Raw genomic sequence first — 23,451 nt, 5'->3', positions numbered from 1 at the left:
AGGTATTTTAGCAATGAAAACTGTATGAATGTTAAATACAAATGCTTTTGGCCCGGATCATCGTGCCCCCATAAAGGAGGGATTTATTATCCCTTCTGGTCAGGAAAGGCTTCTCGGAGGAGCTGTTCTGCAGATCCGGCAGTCTAGGTTAAGGGCAAGGGAAAGGAGAATTGAGCAAGATTTCTAAGAAAGCAGGAGACAAGGGATATAAGGAAGCTGAGGCACCTTGGTGAAGGGGTTTGAAGTACAGGAATTACCTAGGAATCACTCCGAATTGTGCTGGGAAGCCACTGGACCACTTTTAAAAAAGGAGGAAGTCACAGTTAAGATAGTGGGCTGAAATGACTCAAACCTGATCTTGCCTCCCTATTTTTTCTCCTAAAAACACGCAAGGCAGCCATCCAACCTGGAACCCCGGAAGATATTTACCTAAATAATTCATTTTCTAAAGTCTGTCACCTTGAGGAGTTTTCACAGAATATCCAAACCAATCACCCTTACCTCCAAAATACTCAAGTACCCCCACAACATTCCCATGTTAACACATACAGCTTGTTATAATTGTTTAAAAAAAAAAAGTAAAATAAAATCAACATTTAAGAGTTTATTTCAAGGTCCTGAGATTTCAGAAAGGCTTTAAAATTTAAGACATACACCATAGAAATAGTTTACAGACACAAGCAACCTAGCTTTTGCTTTGAAAGCGCTTGACTTCCTTTTGAGACCAGGGCTGTAACTTAGGTGCCATTAGGTTAGAGAAACTCTCTTCCCCTCGCAAGGCATTTTTCTTAACCTATCCAGGAACAGAACACTGAATCCCACTGGCTGATATGGCAGACACTGATTTTCTTAGAGATGGTTCTGAGGGAAAGTTGCAATTCACAGGAGACCTTGGGAAAGGGATAGATAGATCGGAGAATGAAAACTGAGTGGCAACCGCTCTCTCCCACTCCATTGACTTTCATGCCACGCTGTTCGCCGTCTTTCTGATTCCCTCCTGGATAAGTTAAGAAAGATGGTAATGGAACCCCTAGCATCTTTCCGCAAGACACCTTGCCAGTTCACACAACAGACACAGTATTCACCTCAGACCGAATTTGCAATCTCTAACTGTAGGACTACTTTTATGACTCTCGGAACTGTCTGTGATAATAGTACTGAGCCTATTCTTAAAGATAACCTAGTCTCGTAACAGTTCTATTCTACGATGGATTTTCCTAGATCTCGCGTCTGAATTCTTTCACTACAAAAAGGACACACTAAAAGAAAATGATTAAAAAAAAAATCATCAAGGCAGAGTGTCCCAAGAGACCTATCCGTAGAGGATAAATTTCCCAAGAACGTATTTTGATATAATAGCCATCTAGCTGAATTTCATTAATATTACACTTAAAAACTAAAATTCTGACCTGGCAGTTTAAGAGTGGAAATACTTTCTGACCTTATACACGTCGATATATATCAGAGAAAATGAAGCAAGCAGGAAAATTTTCAGAAATATTCTAAATGTAAACTAGAGTCACAGATACTGTAAAAAACTACCCCCCCCAAAACAAACAAAAGACATCGGTCCAATATTTACAATGGGAGCCGGGTGTTACACTAGAACCTAAGATGTAGGAATCGGAATGGCTTCAGGAGACTCAAGTAAGGCAGGAGCAGACCGCTCCATCAAATACTTAGCTGCCATAATACTGAGGCTTTGAAAATCAAGTCCCCTAATGATTTCTTGTCACGTGCAGAAGTGCAGCCCCAACTTTTGTGGCATGGAAAAACAGCCTTTTAGCGTGGTTGACCAGGATCCAGGGGAAAGTCACATTTTTTCACTTCCTTCAAGAACGCATTTTCAATGCGTTGCTTTTCTAACTCCTGTGTAAAGAAAAAGCATTAAGTCAAAGCACTGATTCATTCTGCCAGGCAGTAAGTATCAGAGTAAAATAGCACTGCCATGATCCCAACTGCTTAACTATAAAACATACATGTGATTAGGCAGGCAAGAATGAACCCCAAAGTGACACGAAACCAACGATGGCTTAACATTCTACCTTTTCCTTCATATTCGTGTTTATCTGGAATTCAATTGCTGACCTCATTTCAAACATTTCAAATCTAAATGTGATTGTTTATTTTACCAATGACAGGACATACTTCAACCACTTTTGCATAGTCTTTTTTCAGTTTCACAAGATATTGAATCTTCTGGTTTAAGTTTTGGTGACCCACTAGTTTTCCATTTTCCTCGGCCAGGTACTCCACTTGCTTTCTTAGCAAGTCCATCTCCTGTAGTTGGAAAAGCAACAGATTGATATGCAGCTTTGATTTTCATCATTCAGGCGTTTACACTGCAGATGAATTTTCTTTACCAGCCATATTAGATTTTAACAAATTATCCCACTAAGCCACGGAAGACCACGATGAATAGAATAGATCAATTTATCAGTAATCATGCACTCATTATTTAAGCAGCAACTCACAATCATTAATCACAGTACTTCTGCACCAACTCTGTGAATTCAAATTAATGAAATGTCACAAATCAATGAAACCAAAAAAACTTGAGAGACCTGAGCAATTTTGTCTTTTTCTTCAAAAGTTTCTTCAAGTTTTGATCTCAGCTTTTCTTTTTCCTGGAAAGCTTTCGACTCCAAAGCCCTTGTTCTTTCTACTTCCTCACTCATTGTGACCCAAATCAGCTCTCTGCTTTTAAGGACATTTTTGGCATCCTCTAGCCTGTAAGTACAAGCATCATTTCATAGATGTATCATTATGATTATTAAAGTGTTAAGAGTAAGAAGATAAAATTGTTCTGGAATTTTCTGGATGATTTGGGCCCAATATTAACTTCTGCCTCCACACCCTGTGATTTTAGCAGGAAGATAATTAATGTCTGATGAAATGACAGGTAATTTGAGTTTCTTTCTTTAGATCTCTGGAATTCACTGAGATGCTTCCCCTTTGGAATGGAAATCCATTTTGTTATAGCCCTGCTGATCATGTGCCTGGAAAGAGCAAGATTCTGAAGTGCTCCACCCCTCCCCAGAAAGTTTAAAACAAGTCACCTGCAACAGATAAAAATGAGCCACGGAAATTACAATCTGTACTTGGTCAAGGTGAGTTATAAATAATTACCGGCATGGAATATCGGTCTAAAGTTTTTCAGTCAAAGCTAGGCATGAAAGCATGTATACTGATGGACGGCTTTCAGTGGGAACATGTCTACGAACTCTGTTGTACTCTCCCCACATGCTTAGTACAGTGCTCTGCACATAGTAAGTGCTCAATAAATGCCAATGATGAGACGATATACCAGGAGAGACTTACCTACTCCAGGATACGGATGAATTTGTAATAAAATATCAGAAAATACTCATCAGAAATGGATTTGGGGGGGCACTTAAATGAACTCCCGAGGAGAATCAATTTAATTAAAAATGTTGTTCAGATTTAATAGCGCTATTTGAAAAGTCATTAAATAAGGAAGATTAGCTCAAACACAGGACACAACTTAATTACTTGAAAACTTGGCTGCATTTTGATACACACTGAAAAGTACCTAATCAAATCCTTCTTAACTCTTTGCATTTAGAGTACCTGGTGTTAGAGTGGCACAAAATAGGTAATTTTAAGGCTGGTCACAAATGGATTCACAGAGGAGATAAAGGAATGAAGAGAAAGCTTCTAGTGCCATCTACTGATACGATGCACAGAATTACTTTAACATTTCCAGAATGGCCTAGAATCGTCCAGAGTGATGGAAGTTGCTTTGTTGTTAAAATATTTTTGCATAACATTTTCCTAACCAAGTTCTGTAATTGATGCCATTTTTAGAGGTAATTATTTTAATACAAAAGATACATTTATTTATAGTCCCAGCTGATGAACAACACGAGTTCTAATCCTCGTTCTGCTCAATCAGAGCAAATGGAAACCACTAGAGGCTAGGCCAAAGTGGGGTATGAGTCCTAATTTAAAACCCAAATCCTAGATTCAGCTCTTTGTTGTGGGGAGTTTAAATGGGGTGGGGGGTGAGGGAGCGGGGTCCAGGCCAAATCGGCATAGGGGTGAATTGGAAGTTTACAGTCCATAATGTGAAAAGGACGGCTAAATTAATGTGAAGCCCGAATCTTGAGCCATTAATAGAGGCCACCCATCTGGACTGGTGGTGCTGGAATGAGGAGGGAGTTTGTTCCCTGAAATAGGGAATTCTGAAAAGAGCCAATAGTGTAGCTGTAACAAATAAGGAGAAATAGGATATGAAATTGAGGACCTGATTATAGGTCAGAAAGCCAATCAAAATTATAATTTGAGCAGGAAGGAAACAACATATTCTTGCTTGTTTTCATAAACAATGCAAGAGAAAGAGGGAAGGTTAATCTATATTAAGTGAAAAAACCCAACAACACTCCGTTCTTCAATAATATGTATTTTCATTACACACTTTGGCTGGGTTATCGGTAGGATATTAGGAAACATTTGTCTAAACAGTTTCAGCATATCACAGCATCAGAAGAAACTGCTTGTGTGCATGTGCAGCCTCAGGACAGGTGAGTATCACGATGTGAGTTTTCCTTAACCTGAAGCTTTGCAAGAACACAACTCTTGTATTATGGGAAAATTGTGTGTCTAGCATGTGGCCAGCTTGAGATATATTCCACAATAGCTTCTTTAGTCAGTGACAGTTGGAAAGAACATGGTGTGGTGGAAAGAGCACGGGCCTAGGAGTCCAAGGATCTGGGTTCTAACTCCTAGCTCTGCCGCTTTTCTGCTTAGGAAAGTCACAACTTCTGTTAGCTTCAGTTCTCTTATCTGTAAAACAGGGATTAAATCCTACGCCCAGCTACTTAGAATGTCAGTCCCGTGTGGGCCGTGTGTGCATCCAATATGATTATCAATAAATCAGTGGTATATACTGAGCGTTTACTGAGTGCAGAGCACTGTCCTAAGCACTTGGTAGAATACAATACAACAGAGTCGGTAGACATTCCCTGCTCATACTGAGCGTTGTACCTACTCCAGTGCTTAGTACAGTGCTTGGAACAGAGTAAGCACTTAAATACATTAATAATAATGACAAAAAAAATATTTAATGCCACATGCTGGGCTGCCAAAATTACCATTTTGCTAGTCTACCGTATTTTTGAAGTACCAGAGAGGGAGCTATAAGGTTCAGAATAGTCTACCCTCAAAATATGAAAATAAAACTTACTCTGTCTTCAATCTCATCATTTCTTCAGTTGCTTTATTCTGCATAAAAAATAGAAATACATTATTTAAAATGAAACCCAGTAGACTTTTCCAACAAGAAACCTGATTAATGCACGATTTCATTCAAGAGTTTTTCCCCCCTCACTTTTACACAGTAAAGCAACAGTAAGCACTCTCTACTATTTGCTCCAGGCTGTTTGTTATGGGCAAGGAACGTGTCTAACAACTCTGGTGTACTGTATTCTCCCCAAGTGCTTTTTAATAAATACCACTGCCTGCTTGCCTGATTTGCTTGACACTCATTGGATACATTTGCAAGGTTCAAGCATATTTTTTGAGATTTTCTTCCATAAAAAATTCTGCTTCTGCCTCAAAATTAACACAGGGTAAATGTAACACTAAACAAACTTACATACCTTAGCAAGTCTTTCTTCAACAATTTCCTTTTCTCGTTCTTTTATTAGCTGCCGAATATCTGGATATTTCTGATTACTGTTAAAAGGTTTAAACCATTTAGGCAGATTCAATAAAGTAGAGAATAAAATACAAAACAGCTACAGAAAACATTCCCGCCGGGAAATTGAATCCTTGGATTTAGAAAGTAATGAAAGGTTGGAGAAAATTATATTTTTCCAACAAGTCTCAGAGAATACTTAGGATGGCTGGCCTTTTGGTGCTATAAGGGGTCCTGAAATATGTTGCTCTGGCACCCGTCAGGAAGCCTGACCATTCATCAATCTGGTATCAACCTTCTACCCTCTCTCTCTCCCCCCTGCATATGGGGGCTCTTGAAGAAGCCATGTGCATGCAGCCCACGGGGGTAGCATAAATGGGGCTGGGCTTTTATTTTAGCGCTTGAAAAACAGTGTGGACTAATGGAAAGAGCACAGAGGTGGCAGAGTCTGGGGATTTGGGTTCTAATCCTGGTTCTGCCTCTTGCCTGCAGGGTGATCTTGGGCAAGTCACTTCACTTCTCTGTGCCTCTGTTACCTCATCTGAAAAATGGGGGGGGGTCAATACTTGTTCTTCCTTCTACTTAGATTGTGATCCCCAAGTGGGACAGGGACTGGGTCCAACCCGATCATCTCAGCACTTAGTACAGTGCTTGGCACAAAGTAAGTGCTTAATGAATACCATTATCATCATCATCATAATGCTCTCCTACCCACAAACTAAATAGTTGAGGTAATTCTGGTATAGGCATGCAAAGCAATCTTTCTGTTGCTTGTCATCACTTAATAAAGGTGTGGGATTTCAGAAGGACAATGACACTGTGTTCTGACAGGTTTGAAGGGGCGGGGGTTCCGGCAAGATAAGAAGGTGGGTCTTGATGGAGGGCCTTAAAACCAACTGTCAGAAGTTTCTGTTTGATGTGCTTACTTTGGCGTTATCCCACACTCATCTCTCTCACCCAACCTACATATTCAATCTGTTACCAAATCCCATTGGTTCTACCTTCAGAACACTGCGAAAACCTGTCCTTTCCTCTTCATTCCAACTGCTACCAGTCTGATTCAAGCACTTATTCTATCCCGCCTTGACTACTGAATCTGCCTCCTCGCTGACTTCCCGACCTCCTGTCTCTCCTCACTCCAATCCAGACTTCACTCTGCTGCACGAATCATCCTACCTTACCTTGCTCATTTCCTACCTGCACACTGCACTTTTAGGGTCAACTCTCCGTTGTGCCCCAAATCTTGTCTATATCACTGCCGAATCCTTTCCCACATCCTCCCTCTGACTTCTGGAATTTCCTCCCCATCCATGATAGACCACTCCTCTCCCCACCTTCGAAGCCTTATTAAAATCATATCTCCTCCAAGAGGCCTCCCCTGATTAAGTCCTCTTTTCCCCTACTCCTTCTATGATATCTATGCAACCTATATCTGTACCCTTTAAGCACTTGATATTCACCTCCAACCTCAGTCCCATTGCACTTAGATACGTATTTGTAATTTATTTGTTTACATTATTGTCTGTCTCTCTTGACTGTAAGCTCATAGTGGGCAGGGAACATGTCTACCAATTGTTGCATAGTACTCTCCAAAGTGCTTACTACAGAGCTCTGCATACAGTAAGTGCTCAATAAATACCAATGATTGATTGATCCCTGACAACTCAAAGGATTTCTTCTTTAGTATTAGAACCAAAAGGAAATCTGTGTCATTCTTTGGAAATCACCCTCCAGAGTTGTAGCAGTTTCTTCTTACCTGCCGTGCTTTTGTCCTTTAATAACCTCAAGCTCACTTTGTAGGGCTCGATTTTTCTCTATTAACTGCTGCACTTCTAGCCGGGTGTTTTCCAATTCACATAATTGCTCCTAATACCAAGCATATTGACAGACTTTCAGGAAAGACAATTGCTCTTGTTTAAAAGGGGAGGAAGATTAGTTTCAGAGAATGCATTGACAAAATCTTAAAGCAAAAAACCATATCTGTGCTCAAATGCCCATGTCATATGTCACACAAACTGGGGAAAAAATGGCTTAGCTAGAAAGCAAGCTAGCTAGCACATCCCATCCTTGTAATTTAATTCTGAAACTATTCTGCCCCCATTTTCATCAGTGAAAATAATAATACAGTTCATGGCAGTGAGAATTAGTAGCTTAATTATTAAGGAAATATTTCCAAAGGCACTTCCATGTTTTATTAAAATCCTAACTTGCTCACAGCCTGATTTCTTTAAGTTTTGGGTGAGTTTCCTTTAAGTACAGTCTCCATTAGGCATACTCAGTTTTCCAAGGAACCCTAATAGATTTGCTGCTGAATACAAAAAGCTTCACAGCTGAGGTGGCGTACCTTCATTCTCAGGATGTCAACATTTTTTGCATCCCTCTCTTCATTTAACTTGGACACGAGATGTTGCAAAGAAATCGTTGAGGCTCTTCGGTCTTCTATCTCTTGTTCCTGTGTTTCCAGAAGTTTTGCAAGATTTGCTTGGAAAGGTGGTGGCGTTTTGGGACTCTGGTGGGGGAGAAGAAAAAAAGTACATCTTTTACTGTTTTCCCCTTTCCCCACCCGAAAGCTTCTTTCAGTGGTATTATCTTGTATTGGTATAACTTTGACCAGCCTGGTCTTATGGCCGGGGTATGAGAAGGGAATCATTTCTTTAGGAGTATACAGATTTTCCTTTAAAAAGAAAAGGCTGCTGATGATGCATCAGACATAGCACACTCACTCAAGCAGGTGTTCACTCTGCCGAAAAAGGTTAGTTTTTCCCAAAAATTACCTGAGGAAAGCCTGTAGCAGAATCCATCACACATTCTAGTTGTCTCATTTTGAGGCCATATTCGTTCTTCCGCTGTTCCAGTTCTTTTTTGTTTTGGCTCAGCTATTAAGATAACGACATATTAAACCTCCATGTATAACAAGCTACCAGGCATTAAAAAAAGCCCACCCATAATCTAATCCTATCCTGAAAAAGTCGGTAGTTTTCAGGAGGATATGGGGAGGCACAGAATGATAATAATAATGGTATTTGTTCAGCGCTTACTATGTGCCAGGCACTGTACTCAGTGCTGGGGTGGATACAAGCAAATCGGGTTGGACAAAGTCCCTGTCCCATGTGGGACTCCCAGGCTCAATCCTCATTTTACAGATGAGGAAACTGAGGCATAGTGAAGTGACTTGCCCAAGGTCACTCAGCAGACAACTGGTGGGCCTGGGATTAGAATCCATGACCTTCTCACTCCCAGGCCCATGCTCTATCCACTACACCATGCTGCTTCTCCCTTCAGTACTAAGTCTCCTTACCCCTAGAACAGTTTAGCAACTGATTCATCCAATCCTACGTATTGAGCGCTTACTGTGTGCAGAGCACTATACTAAGCGCTTTGGAGAGCACAATACAATAAACAGACACTTTCCCGGCTCACAGCAAGCTTACAGTCTAGAGGGAATAGACTGATGACAACACCATCCAATGCTTTCTCTCATTTAAGGGGATCTGAGAGTCTTAAGTAATTACAGTTGCCCCTACCTGTCTGCTGACTATCATCACATACAGTTCAACAAATTTATCCCCAAATCAGAGGTCATTTGGTCTACCTGCTTCAAGGCAGGTGAAGAACTGTTGATGATGACTGAGTTTCTGATAGGGAATGACAGATGGATCTTGATCCTGAGAGTTGGGGACCAAACCCCTGTCAATAAACTGAATTTAGTGCTAGTGGCTTGCACCGCCCCAGTAACAACTTCTCTTCCTTGCCAGTCATATTCCTGCTGGGGCCCAGTGTGCAATTTTTCTTTCTTAATATTTATAAAGCACTTAACTATGTGCCAGGCACTGTACTAAGCCCTGGGTTAGGTACAGGCTAATCAGGTTAGACACAGTCCATCTCTCACATAGAGGTCACGGTCTTTATTCCCATTTTACACAAGTAACTGAAGCACAGAGAAGTGAAGTGACTTGCTCAAGGCAGGTAAGTGGCAGAGCCGGGATTAGAACCCAGGCCCTTCTGACTCCCAGGTCTGTGCTCTATCCACTAGGCCAGGCTGCTTCTCTAATGAGCGAGGAGGCAAGCAGCTGCAAAGTGCAAACAGGATTTTTTTCATTATTATTTTTAAGCACAAGATCTGCGACTGTAGCATCAGGTTATTAATATGCCGTTCGCTTCCTCATCTGGCAGGTGGCTGTCTCCGTAGCCTCTGCAGTCTTAGCTACTCATGTTAACCAGCTGATTTTCAGGATTCCTGCTGGGCCTGACCACCTCACAGAACACACCCGACAAGGATCTTCAGCCAGAAACCTTCAACACTATTGGTCTAGCTCTGGCAGGCAGAATCAAGAGTAAAAACAACGTCTTCTGATTTTCAGACCAGTGCTCTTTTTTCTACCCAAATAGGATTATCTTCCTTTCTTTTAAACGATCTTTGGGAATAAGGGTTTTACCACCTCCCTGGGTAACATGGATTCGTAATCACTGACAGTGAAGTCCCTCCTCCTGTCAAGTTGAAATCTTTCCCGTTCCTGTTTTATTTGCAGCACTCTTCCTCTTGGTTAATCCTCAATGAATACAGAGTTAGCAGCCTCAAAAGACTTCTTTTGTCTCTAAGCTAAAACCCAGTTCTTTCTGCCTTACCTCCCAATACCAACTTTCCATTCCTTTAACCATTTTGATCACTTCTCTGGACATTTTTCAGTTCCTCCACTTTATTTTTAAAATGTGGTGACCAAAAAGACATCCAAACTAATTATTAATCTAGTGCAGTAAGCACCGATAGAAAGAGTCCAGTAAATAAACATAGCTTTTACCAGTCAGCTCTCATTGCTACAATCTAGCACCAAGATTTCGTTTTTAACTAAGCACAGATAGACATATATTCAGTCTCCAGCTGGCTTTATTGCCTAGGTCTTTTTCTTTGTCCTTATACCTGGTCAGCCTTTCACCATCCTGCACTGGTGGTATTTCTGAGTAGCTCCTTCCCTACCCACTAAATTGACAACTGAACTTGGTTTAAGGTCAAGAAATACTATTCTTTCTGTTAAAATATGTTGGACCAGCTTACCCCACCTCCCTCTCCTCACTCAAAAATGCTCGGCATTGCAGTCATTTTTGAAGAAAAATCAAACCCATCATCGAAAATATCAATAATTTTCAAGTTAGTTATTTCTCATCACATTCCTGGTAACTCTGGAGACAACTGTGAAATTCACCATATGCAGCTGTACTCATTGATACAACAGGGTTATACTCCATGAGAATGTGGCTGTATCATATTTTCCTATAGATTTTTATATCAAACTAAAGTCCCCTACCAAGACTTCTGGAAAAATATGAAATTTCTTTATGGGTTAAGTTAACCACTGAAGTACTGTTTAGCTTGTGTTAAAGCAATTCAAAGATTAATGCCACAGCATTAATTAAATGAGGGGTTTTAGTATGATTATTCAAGTTGTAAAAGTAAAAGTTTGTTCTGTTGACTGTTGGTAATGGTTTTTCAACTTTTAAGGAATTTATCCAATTAAGTTGAGCCATAGCCTTCCCCTTACCTTCATAAAGTGCCTTGTAGGCTCTCCCCTTGATCAACTCTGCACACCTTTCAGCTTTTTCCATCAGAATCATTTTCAATCATTTTATAGAAACACATTCACTTTCTTGAAAATTGATGCAGGATTTCCTATCCCCAAATCTTTGCTGATAATAATAATGATGTTGGTATTTGTTAAGCGCTTACTATGTGCAGAGCACTGTTCTAAGCGCTGGGGTAGACACAGGGGAATCAGGTTGTCCCACATGGGGCTCACAGTCTTAATCCCCATTTGACAGATGAGGGAACTGAGGCACAGAGAAGTTAAGTGACTTGCCCACAGTCACACAGCTGACAAGTGGCAGAGCTGGGATTCTAACTCATGAGCCCTGACTCCAAAGCCCGTGCTCTTTCCACTGCGCCACGCTGCTTCCCACGCTGCTGATGGTAGAGGCTGCTTAATTTTTCATCTTGTTTAGCATCTTGCATAGACTGTAAGCCCGTAAAAGGGCAGGGACTGTCTCTATCTGTTACCGATTTGTACAGTCCCAGCGCTTAGTACAGTGCTCTGCACATAGTATGTGCTCAATAAATACTACTGAATGAATGAATTGATGCCTGCTTAGTTCAACAATTTCTTTGGTTATTTGTTCAGGAGGTCTTTTCTAACTTAAAAGTGTGACACATACTGGGTACGGCTTCCTCCCGAGTCCATTCCTTGCTGATTCAATCTTAGTGGGAGGTATTTACTTACCTGTAGCGCTTGGCTGAAATATCAGGGTGACTGAGCTTTTGCATAGCCTAAGTTAACTCTGAGTTGTATGTATTGAGGGGTAGCTGTAATGGTGTAACTGGGGATAAGCTTGTTTGTATATAGTTGTCCTCTGAATTTGAAGATCCCCTGAAATAAGGCTTACTTATGGGTGCGAAGAAGGACAAACAGGTCACTGTGAGAGTGACAGTCCTAACCACACTATGCACACACAAAGGTCACACCTGGTCCTGATGTTTCTGCAGTGCCTAGGAATATCTTTATATTTGTTTCACAATCCTTTCAAAGCTTGGATGGGGAAAAAAAAAGCCACTCTTTTTGAGAGCAACACTTCAGACCGAACAGTCTACTGCAGTGGTCTCCCGCCATTCAGCTGTACTCTCCCAAGCGCTTGGTACAGTGCTTTGCACATAGTAAACGCTCACTAAATGTGACAATGAAAGAATGAGCTGTGATGCTGCACTGTCTGTGCTATATGGCAGTGTGGCTCAGTGGAAAGAGCCTGGGCTTCGGAGTCAGGGGCTCGACTCCCGGCTCTGCCACTTGTCAGCTGTGTGACTGTGGGCAAGTCACTTAACTTCTCTGTGCCTCAGTTACCTCATCTGGAAAATGGGGATTAACTGTGAGCCTCACATGGGACAACCTGATTATCCTGTATCTACTCCAGCACTTAGAACAGTGCTCTGCACATAGTAAGCGCTTAACAAATACCAACATTATTATTATTACTTTGAGAACATTTCCCATGACCCCATGCTTTCTACTCCCCCTTTTCAATAGTTGCTTAGGTAGCTTACTGTCATCAATGGTATTTACTGAGCACTTACTGTGTGCAGAGTACTAAGCGCCTGGAAAAGTACAATGCAAGACACGTTCCCTGCCCTCAGTGAGCTTACAGTGTAACTGGGGAGACAGACATGACATGAACCACTCAGTAAGGCTGCCCTGAGGAGAATAGTTTCACTGCTAGTAGAGGACGTGTTTGTGATCCGATCTGGTCACTTGATGTTCACTGTGGTATGCAGGTGATGCGGACAGAATTCCTCAAGGAGTCTAGAGGTGGTACTTGGGAATTCATATCTTAAAACCATTTATAAGGTTGGACAGCAACTCTCTATACCTTCAGTTGGGTCTGAAGCATGATGCCAGGGTGCTGCTACAGTGACTCTTTTCAAAGGGTACGTGGCCTAGATTTGATTTCCTTCCTCATCTCTCATAGTATCACTGGGCGGTGTCCCGCCTAGATCATGAGTTTCAGCATTTTGATCAAGACGGATATAGAGAAGTGATTTTGGAAAATATTCATTTAAAAATCTAAACCGTCAGTTCATCTGTCCCAGACCCGTGTGGGAAGATTTTCCATTTTACCTGTTCCTGCAGTTCCCGGATTAATCCTTCCTTCTTTGCTAGTTCTTCTTGGGCAGACTGAAGAAGCACTGAATGGTTTTTAGAAGCCTCTGTTAACTTGTTCAACTGCTCTGTGACGTGAACTAGGTCTTCACACATCATTTCCCTCTGTTAGAATAGAACACAAAATGTAGGATGAACTATTTTTAAACTATCAAGACTCGCTAGTTTGGAAAAAAAATAATTAATGAATCCTTATAGCAATGTAGGAAAAGAGAAGTTGTTCTGAGTACCATTCAAACTAAAATTAAGTAGCCACATGGAGGTGCTGGTTCCTAGCTCCACAGCTCCCAGATGTCTTCAGGAGCAGAACAATTTTATCTGTACAACCCTGACTATCTTCCCAGGAGCAACACACTTTGAACTTACTGTTCCCCCATATTAATACTTACCCCTGCATTAACCACCACAACTCCCCCTATTTTCCTCCGGGAACTGTCGGCAGCAACCTGTGTTCGCAGAAACCTTGAATGGTTTACAGCCCCGGTGTGATTCCGTCTCCCTTTCTATCAGTGCCATTTAAGTCATTCTGGTTGATGGGGGAGTGTGTTCTGATATAATCTGACATGGATCTGTGCTCAACATGGGCATGAAATGCAGGCTTTGTTTCAGATTCAGCCTTTCTTTTCAGAAAGTAACTATGTTGCAGAGCCAAACTACTCTCCGAAATGATCAGGTTGCTTGGAAGGGTTAGGACAGAAACGGCAGCAATTCCACTTGGGCTTGAGCTGTACCTGCAAGAAGTACCTCCCCAGGGCCAACCCTCCACTAAGCTAAAATCAAGACAGTTTTTCTTGACTTGCAGGCACTTCAGGGATTTCTGCAGCATCTTTTGCTTCCTCATTTTTTATTTCACGATAACCAAAATTTGCCTCAGTTTTTCCAAACAGTTTTAGCCAAGAGAAGGTGATGTAAAGAAAGGGAGGAGGGAGAGAAAAGAACAAAGCAAGTGGAACCCATTAACTAAAGCATAAAAAGGACATCCAGGTAATCTTGCAATGAGAACAAAAAAGTGGAAGGTCATATCTGGACTTTATTCAAGCCTAATTATTATGGTAACTCAGACTTAATAATAATAATAATGTTGGTATTTGTTAAGCGCTTACTATGTGCCGAGCACTGTTCTAAGCGCTGGGGTAGACACAGGGGAATCAGGTTGTCCCACGTGGGGCTCCCAGTCTTAATCCCCATTTTACAGATGAGGGAACTGAGGCCCAGAGAAGTTAAGTGACTTGCCCACAGTCACACAGCCGACAAGTGGCAGAGCTGGGATTCGAACTCATGAGCCCTGTCAGACTTCACCTCCCCCACCCCCAAAACAACCACTCTGGTTTTCTTTAAGATTATTACTGCAAGATGGTTCTTTGGGGGTCTGTTTTTTTCAGAAGGTTTTAAGCACTCACATCTTACTCTTATCTAATGTATAAATTATGCATAAGTTAGTCTCCAACTAAGATATCCACATTTCAAGTTACCTACAAAAAATAGCCAGAGGGCATTAATTATTCACCTCAATATCCTCAGCCAACTGTTTTCTCTTAAGGGTTTCTTTCAACTCTACAATTTGCTCTTCTTGTTTCTCCAACATGGTTTTATAATCTTCTTTGTCAGTCAAGGTAGAATTATACCTGCACTGTGGAGCAAAAATTAAAAAAAAGTTGATAGTTAAATGTTTGTGGACAAGTTCAATCTCTGTTGAAGGCAATTCTGATGACTTACCAGAAAGGAAAACAGTAAAGATTAAATTGACCAACATTTTAGAGAACTAAATAAAATATTTATATACTGTCAGTTCTATCTTCACAACATCTCTAGCATCCATCCTTTCCTCTCCATCCCAACTGCACCGATCCAGGCATTTATCCAATCCTGCCTTGACTTCTGCATTAGTCTCCCCATTGCCCTCTCTGCCTCCTGACTCTTCCCACTCCAGGCCTTCACTCTGCTGCTTCGATCATTTTTTTTTTAAATCATTCAATCCACATTATCCCACTCCTCAAGACCCTCCAGTGCTTGACTATCCACTTCCACACCATTCAGAAACTCCTTACCACCAGCTTTTAAACACTCAGTCAGCTTGTCCCTTCCTATATTACCTCACCGCTCTATTACAACCCGGCCCACAAGCCTCACTCCTCTAACACCAATCTACTCACTGTACCTAGATCTTGTCACCAACCCCTTGCCCGCATCCTGCCTCTGGGCCTGGAACTCCCTTCCCCTTCATATGTTACAGAACACCACTCTCCTTAACTCCCTACTAAAATCATACCCTCTCCAAGAGACCTCTCCCTAACACCTGTGATTCACCCTTCTCACTCTCCCTTCTGTGTTGCTTATGCACATGGATTTGCACCCTTTAAGCACTTGATATTCAACCCACCTTTGGCCCACAGCATTTATGTACCTATTCTTCTACTCCGCCATTTCCCCTATTTGTAATTTATGTCCACGTTTCTCTCCCTTTCGAAACTTTAAGCTCCTTGTGGCAGATAAAAACCATTAATTGATAGATACAATATACAACAATGCAAGTGATGTGTATGCTAATCTTTTAAATTCAGCAGGATGTTCCATTATGCTTAGAGCGAGAGAGTTAGGGATTACAGGAAACTCATTATGACAAACCCCAAGGAGTCCAAATCAATTCTTTACTACTAAGATATTAATTCACAATGGCCAATAAAAAAGTTAAAGAGCAAAGGTGCTTTAAGGACATGCAACTCCAAGCTCCCCCTACCCTCCTCTAGTCCTGTGAGCCAGACCTATGCCTTCCACCCATTTGGTCTGGGGAGTCGAAGGCCTATTCATTCATTCAATCAGTCAATCGTATTTACTGAGTGCTACTGTGTGCAAAGCACTGTATTCTGAATCACGTCAGGCTGGCTGAGTCCCACCCACCCCTGGGACTTGGCTATGTTAAGAACTAAGGAGCCTCAAGGGAGAAGAACTTGGTCTCGTCTTGTCCTAGCAGCCAGAAGGTGCACCCAGGCTACCCCTGTGTAAACTGTAACTTCGGGTGACCACGCTCTGAACTTGCATGCTAAGAGCAAGGTTTAGGGCTGGGCTTGGAGTGGAACCCCAAAGGGGCAGTGAGAAGGAATTTTGTATTCAAGTGGGATTCAGGATAGGGTTGTTCTTCAATCTGGACTGTTTCCTTGTTTGAAATTAATTATTCCAAAGAGAGATAAACTTTCTGTAAGCTTCTTGGGAGGAACCAATGGGTCTACCAACTCTGTTGCATTGTACTCCCCCAGGAGTTTAGTACAGTGCTTTGCACCTAGTAAGTGCTCAAAATACCACTGACTTTGATCAATGTGGCATTTGCTGTAAACGGCTGTTACATTTTCCAACTATTAGTCAAATCACACTTCTGTCCCTTTAGTCAACTGTAAAATAATTCTCTCCTAATCTTATTTGCAAATGCTTGTAATGCTCATTATCCAAGAACTCTGGGAAAATCCATTACTGTGTACTTATGGCAAAAAAAATTACATGCCCACTAACCATACAGAAACAAATTAGGAGAAATATTACTGTTTGGACCAACTTTCCAACCACTAGTTTAGCAGTTACTCATGACTTTAAAATAATTTGGGATCTCATGGAGTGTACACATCGATCTGTCCTTGCAGGGCTAATCTGAAGAGCATTATAAAGAGATAAGACTAGGTCAACTCATATCCATAGCTTAAGAGCTTCAGCTTTTAGTCAATGACAACACAAATATACAGATATTTGGCCAGGGTATTGTGAGCTTCACTGGCCCCTGGCAAAGGTTATCCAGAAAATCAGTAGTACTTTCAAGAAACTGTCTGTGAACTAGCATCAGGAAAATGTTTCTAGGAAAGCACTCATCATTAACAGTCACAAATAGAATTTCAACTGATCAGATTAATTTTTTTTTCAGAATTATAAAATCATTATTAGACCTATGACAGGAAATGGCCAGCCTATTTTAGAATTTTGATGACATCTGCATAGAACGTACGTTTATGTCTTCCAGTTCGCTTTTCAGCATATCTATGGTTTCTGTTTTCTGACCAATAGATGTTCTCAATTCCTGAATCTGGTTCATCAAATCAGTTACAACTTTCTGAAAGGAAGAAAAAATGTACAGTGAATTGTGTGTAAATCTATGTAAGTACATGTTAACAAACTTTGGATGACGGTACATTCATTATTTCCAGTGTCCAGAAATGTCTTCTCAGATCTCTAGACTGTTGGACCATACATTCTGCCTGTCAGAAACCAGACACTAAAAATGCTGCTCAAGTGGCCAAAAGTAAATAGGCTTCAAAAATATCATACCCACTCCCGATATTGCCTATCCATTTATGAAACAGCATAGCCTGGAATTTGAAGGACCTGGGTTTTAATCCCAGCTCTGCCACTTGTCTGCTGTGTGTCCTTGGGTGAGTCACTTAACCTCTCTGTGCTGTAGTTTCTTCATCTCTGTAGTGGGGAATACCTGTACCCTCCCCCACCTGCATCCTGTACCCACATGGGAGAGGAACTGTGTCCACTGTGATTAATCTTGCATCTAGCCCAGTTTTTAGTACAGTCCTTGGCACTAAAGAATTTATCAAATACTGCAATTATTTAGCAGGAGTTAATTTAAGATTTTGATCCTTAACTTCAAAGCTTTCCAATGGGATAGGGCTGTTTCTTACCTGAGAAAATTGCCTTTTCCATTATCATCACCACAAAGTCTGGGAGCTAACATACTTAAATTGAAATGAATTTAAGTCTTAAATGTTATAAACTGTTCTGAAAGCCTAGAATTGGGGAACAACCTCTAGGTCAGTCCCAAAGGTCAATGCAGGAACCTTCAGGAATACATGGTGAAATTTAATTTTTTTCCAAGAAACCTGGAATGAAAATGCTTTCATTTTAGTTTGGTGTTTCTCAATCTGGCCGGGAAGTTACAATCATGTTGTAGGGAGTTTAGAAAGTTTAGAAAGCTTTCTTATGTAGATGAAGTTCCAGATATTCAGCTGAGGAAGAATATTTGTTGGTTTGAAAATGCAATTTATACCTTATAACGGGGCAAATGGGGGCAAAGTTAGAATGCCAAGCACCTCCCCCACTCAACTAGGTTACTTCAGAAAAAACAACACACAAAGCCCTTCAATTTACTTACAGAGTCTAAAGTACAACTTTAATTACCCCATTACCAGTCTTGGTTGAGAGGCCTAGTTTCCATTCCTTTCGTCTTCCTGTTTCCTCTGGTACACCATCTCTTTACAACGTAATACCAATGACTTTTACCAAGCGCTTATTATGTGCTCAATGCTGGGGTCGATATGGTTGTCAGATTGGGTACAATCCCTAGCTCACACTTGGCTCTTGCCCTGTTTTATCCCCATTTTACAGATGAGGAAACTGAGGCACAAAGAGGTTAAGTTTCTTGGCCAAGGTCACGTAGCTGGCCAGTGATAAGACCCCAGCTCTCCTGAATCTTAGTCCAGTGCTCTTTACACTAAAACACGTTGCATTTCCATCCGGAGAAGCTGTCTGAAAGGAGGAGTTAATAATGTAGTCAGTAGGGCACACACCGTTAAAGGTGTAGCTTCCAACCTCTAGAAGGGAAAAAGAAGGGTCAGACACATTCAGGACTGGAATCGTGGTACCTTGTCAGCAACCTTGGTCTTCTCCAGAGAAGCGATCATTTCTTCAGCAGCCAACAAGTTCTGTTCAAGCTTTTGTACTTTTTCAGTCTAGGGGAAAAAAAAAAAAAAATCACACACACCATTTAATGTGCTTTTCCCCAAACGTAAATATATTGTCTTCATGGATATTTAGTTCTATAATCTCAAATGATGGAAAGTTACTGAGTAAAAATAGCATTTTAATAGATTAAAATTACTGTTCAATTTCCAGAATGGAAAACACTGTCAATTGTTTTGATGACACGGTGCAAACATTTCTTTTCACCTTCACGAATCCTGTGGTGGAATGAGAGTAATGAATGTTACCAGACAAAACTTGGCCAGATTTCAGCATACGCTACACTTACAGTACATGTCAATGGAATGCAGATTTATTGGGATTTTATTTGGAAGTGGATTTTACCTTTATTTACTATCCTTTAAGGACTACTGTTGCCTCCAACTGGAACTGCAGTGTGGTGCTCATTACCAGATCAGGTAAGCCGCTATTTAAAACGGACTGGGCTCTATTTACTGTTTTGGGAGGCTACATCTCAACTTTTTAAGAATTGAGGTCAGATTTAAAGCCACCTGGGTAGGGTTCTACACCGAGACACTGACTGGGATTATCTATAGCAGAACCTGTTCTGAAAATCAATTTCTGACATCTAAAAAGCTAACCTACAGGGATTATGGTTTATAATCACTTTCATTCCAAATTTCACTCTTGGAAAAATATGATAAAACTCCACTTAGTCCTTAAAAGAGTTTTGAGCACAGAAAGTCTGCAGTTAATGCTATAAAACAACCAAAAAAAAAATTAGGGATTTTTGAGGGCTCAATTTCATATTACTGCCAGCCAAAGTAATTTCACTAGTATAAAAACCTACTGGGTGTGCACATTTGCCAAGAGAACTAATCAGATTGTCTTTAGATACTGCCTCAAGACCAATACGCTATTCTCTTAAGCAATGTAACAAGATAAATTCTCATTCTAAACTAGATAGCAACATATAAAAACCTATAGAAACTATTATAGACTTTCCATCTTTATAATCTGGAGCATCTCAGCCATCTGTTCATTTTAATTCAATAAGCAAAATTAGCTCCTTAAAAAAACAAACACACAATCTGAAAAAACCGCCCCCCCCAAAAAAAAATCAGAACATATTTTAATAGCCCATCTATGGCAACTCAAGAATTCAAATCGTTCTATAAAAAGAGAAAATAGGTACGAAGCTGGTTATTACAGAGGCAAAAAAGCAGTGGCTGGGAAGGAACCTCTTTTGAGACATTTTCCATTTTTATCCGATTGCAGAGTCCCTCAGTGATCTGCCTGATCATTCCGATGGAGTCTCCGGTTGGGGACCACAGATGGGCCTCGGTCCTGAGACATCAGGACCAAGGACGTATACGGGGGGACTGATTTTAGTGGCCGTGGACTGCAGAGCACTTGTCACTCTCTCTCTCTCGTCCTTGCCAATCAGGTGACAGGCTGCAATTAGCAAGAGTTGCCACACACTTCAGAGTGCATATAAAAGCTCTCTCTTCCTATGCCTTCCTACTCTTTGCGGCCCAAGTGACCGCAGAATCATGCCGATGCCGGATGCTCTCCTGTAGCCTCATGCTCCAAGTGGTGATGTCGGTAGCAGTCAACTGTTTTTCCAGATTTCTGTTGGGCTCTTTCTCCTCATGGATCATCGTAGGTGGATCTTCGGTCAGAAAGCTTTCCCGCTGACGGCAGAGCCCCAACAGGCAAAACTGGGAGTAGAACCGGGGCCAGTGGATTCCCAGGGTGGTGCTTTTTTACGCCACAGGACCAAGAACAGGGTCCTGATCATTCTAGACAATTACTTAACCTAAAGGTGTGGACGAGGAAAATGTCTACCAACTCTGCTACGTTGTACATTCCCAAGCGCTCATTACAGTGCTCTGCAGACAGTAAGCGCTCCATAAATACCATGGACAGAAACGTGCTCTGAGTGAGGGACGACGGTGTGAGCCTGTAAACTCTGTGTGGGCAGGGAATGTGTGTTTATTGTTATACTGCACTCTCCCGAGTGCTTACTACAGTGCTTTACACACAGTAAGTGCTCAATAAATATGACTGAATGATCTATATCTTAAATTGAATTCTGCTTATATTTTTACATGACCAAGTCTGGATGTCTAATCCATGAGCTCCCTGTTCTTTATCCTGAATGGTTGGTAACGCCTCTAGACCAATCCTTAGAATGACAAAGTAAAAAGTCTGAATAGAGATGACCAAATTAACAGAGTTGCCATAGAAATTAGAAAGGATAAAAACTATCAAGCCATTTATCCAGAAATGTAAAAACTCCATATCATTACCATTTTTCCAACATCAACACCAGTTGGCATCATGGATGAAGGTTATTACCACTCAATTTCTAGATACGAAAATATGGTATTTACCTGCTGCTCATACTTTGTCACCTCCTTCTGTTTTTCCTGCTGGATACTTTGAATGATTTTTAAAGTTTCCCTGAAAGAAAAGCAATCTCTTTTACAACAGCCACAGAAATAGGGGAGTTTGGGAATGACTATATTGAAAATAATGTTTTCAATTTGTCCATCTTCACCTTCACTCCTCTCCCTACCTCCCCAGCCCCAAAATAGAAAAAAAAACAAAAGAAAAAAAAATCAGAACAAAAACCCCACACCCTCCAAAACAGTCCATGGCCATTTTTGGCCCACACTTTTAGTTAACCCTATAAGTTGCAGATGGCTGCTATTAAATAATTAAGATATGTTTATTTCAGTTATCTATTAAAGTCTATATTAAGTCACCTGGAAAAGTCTATGAAACAGCACTACTTTATATTTACTTTGTTGGAATTTATTTTACAGAAGCCCCTCCTAAAATCAACACATTTCTCTATCTCTACATTATCAGCTCTTTTAGGGATCAATTTTTTATGGACAAATAGGAAAGACATTAAAAAACATTTTATATATCTACTGGAAACAGTAAGTGAATGGCACTCACTTGGAGCTATTTTCCTTGTCCTCTTCCAGTTGGGAAATCAGCTTATTATTGCGTTCTTTTTCAGTTTCTAAAAGCTCCAACAAATTCTAAAGGACACAATTTGTAAATCCAATTTCAATATATTATTAATAATAAACTGAGACATAATATGTACAGTTTCTCCAAAACAGAGCACAGATTCTATTTTTCAAGTGTTGACTGAGTTTTAAATGTATTATCATCCAATTCCCAAAGATCTGTGGACACTTATGGAGTGACCAGACAGAATGACATGTAATTAGCTGGAGTTTCATACAACCAATCAAAAACTACTTGAATTTTTCAGAATCTCTATCAGAAAAGTTCTCTTGACCTACATGGGTTGTGCCACATTATCAAAGGAGAGGAAGACTTTATTAACAAGCAAATTATCCATCTCCTACACTTAGACTTAACCATAGTAAAGAACTGTTGAGACTGTCTTTTGGAAAACCTGGTATGAATAGTCCTACATTTACAACTATCCTCGTCATTGTTTTCCATAAATTTTTAGGTCTATTCAGAAGTGTAAAAAAAAAACCTCAATTTTTTTTAAATTCTGAAATTTGAGGGCAAAAATTATTGCTAGATTGTAAGCAACTTGAGTGCAGAGATCACGTCTAACTTTATTATGCTCTCCCAAATATTTAATACATTAATCTGTACACAGTAGGTGCTCAATAGTCTCAATCTATATTCACCCCCTTTGAGTTGGCCATGGCTTCAAAACCAGCATCTAGGTCAATCTTGCTAGCCATGACCTCGCTCTGTCTCTGCTATCTCACATATCCTCCTGTCCCAGGATAGTTTACAGATGTCTCGATGGCACCTCAAGCTCAATCTGTCTGAAACTGAACTCATCTTCTTTCCCAAATCCTTTCTTCCCCTTAACATTCCCTTCACAGTTGAAACCGCTTTGACCTCTTCCTCTTTCTACCCCCGGTATTTGGTATGTCACCAAATCCTTTCAGCTCTTCCCCCATATTTTCAAAATCTTCTCCCCCAACCTCCTCGATCCAAACAGTCACAATGGTCCAGAAACTTGTGATATTGCTGGCCTGATCAGTACATCAGCCTCTTCACTGCCTCCAGTCCTTTCCCTCTCCAGACCAAACTTCACAATGCTGCCTAGGTCATTATTCTAAAACACCTTTCTGCCCACATCTCCTAAGTCCTCTGAAACACCCAGTGTTTGCCCATTCCTCTCCACAATAAGCAGAAACTCCTGACCAGTGGCCTTAAGGTACTCAAACAGTTCTCTCCCCAGTTCTTATCCTAGTTCTTCTCCCACTATGCCTAGATTCACTACTACATTCCTCAAACCAATCCACTCTCTCTCCATCCCTACCCAGAGCTCCTTCCCTTCATGTGCAGCAGATCACTGCTCAGCCCACTTTCAAAATCCTTCCGAAGTCACAT

General features: G+C 40.8%; 1 protein-coding gene across 2 annotated transcripts in view; it reads right to left on the bottom strand.

Moving 5' to 3' along the window:
- Window positions 1-584: 584 nt before the first annotated feature.
- Window positions 585-23,451, bottom strand: part of KIF15 (kinesin family member 15) — a 55,612-nt gene continuing 32,745 nt past the window's right edge. The window contains exons 22-35 of one of the 2 annotated variants that reach the window (XM_029070960.1): window positions 22,015-22,100; window positions 21,441-21,510; window positions 18,987-19,073; window positions 17,345-17,449; window positions 14,864-14,986; window positions 13,315-13,461; window positions 8,434-8,535; window positions 8,004-8,168; window positions 7,416-7,525; window positions 5,622-5,697; window positions 5,207-5,244; window positions 2,565-2,730; window positions 2,149-2,280; window positions 585-1,869 (exon numbers count right to left, since the gene is read on the bottom strand). In XM_029070960.1, coding sequence (XP_028926793.1) covers window positions 1,783-1,869; window positions 2,149-2,280; window positions 2,565-2,730; window positions 5,207-5,244; window positions 5,622-5,697; window positions 7,416-7,525; window positions 8,004-8,168; window positions 8,434-8,535; window positions 13,315-13,461; window positions 14,864-14,986; window positions 17,345-17,449; window positions 18,987-19,073; window positions 21,441-21,510; window positions 22,015-22,100 — 1,494 coding nt within the window. In that variant the 3' untranslated portion in view covers window positions 585-1,782. Of the gene's footprint in view, window positions 1,870-2,148; window positions 2,281-2,564; window positions 2,731-5,206; window positions 5,245-5,621; window positions 5,698-7,415; window positions 7,526-8,003; window positions 8,169-8,433; window positions 8,536-13,314; window positions 13,462-14,863; window positions 14,987-17,344; window positions 17,450-18,986; window positions 19,074-21,440; window positions 21,511-22,014; window positions 22,101-23,451 lie in introns of those variants that run through there. The other variant, XM_029070961.2, reaches the window with a different exon arrangement.

This window comes from Ornithorhynchus anatinus, chromosome 8 (genome assembly GCF_004115215.2).
Source record: "Ornithorhynchus anatinus isolate Pmale09 chromosome 8, mOrnAna1.pri.v4, whole genome shotgun sequence".
Classification (NCBI taxonomy): Eukaryota; Metazoa; Chordata; class Mammalia; order Monotremata; family Ornithorhynchidae; genus Ornithorhynchus; species Ornithorhynchus anatinus.
This window is presented reverse-complemented; position numbering and strand designations above follow the sequence as displayed.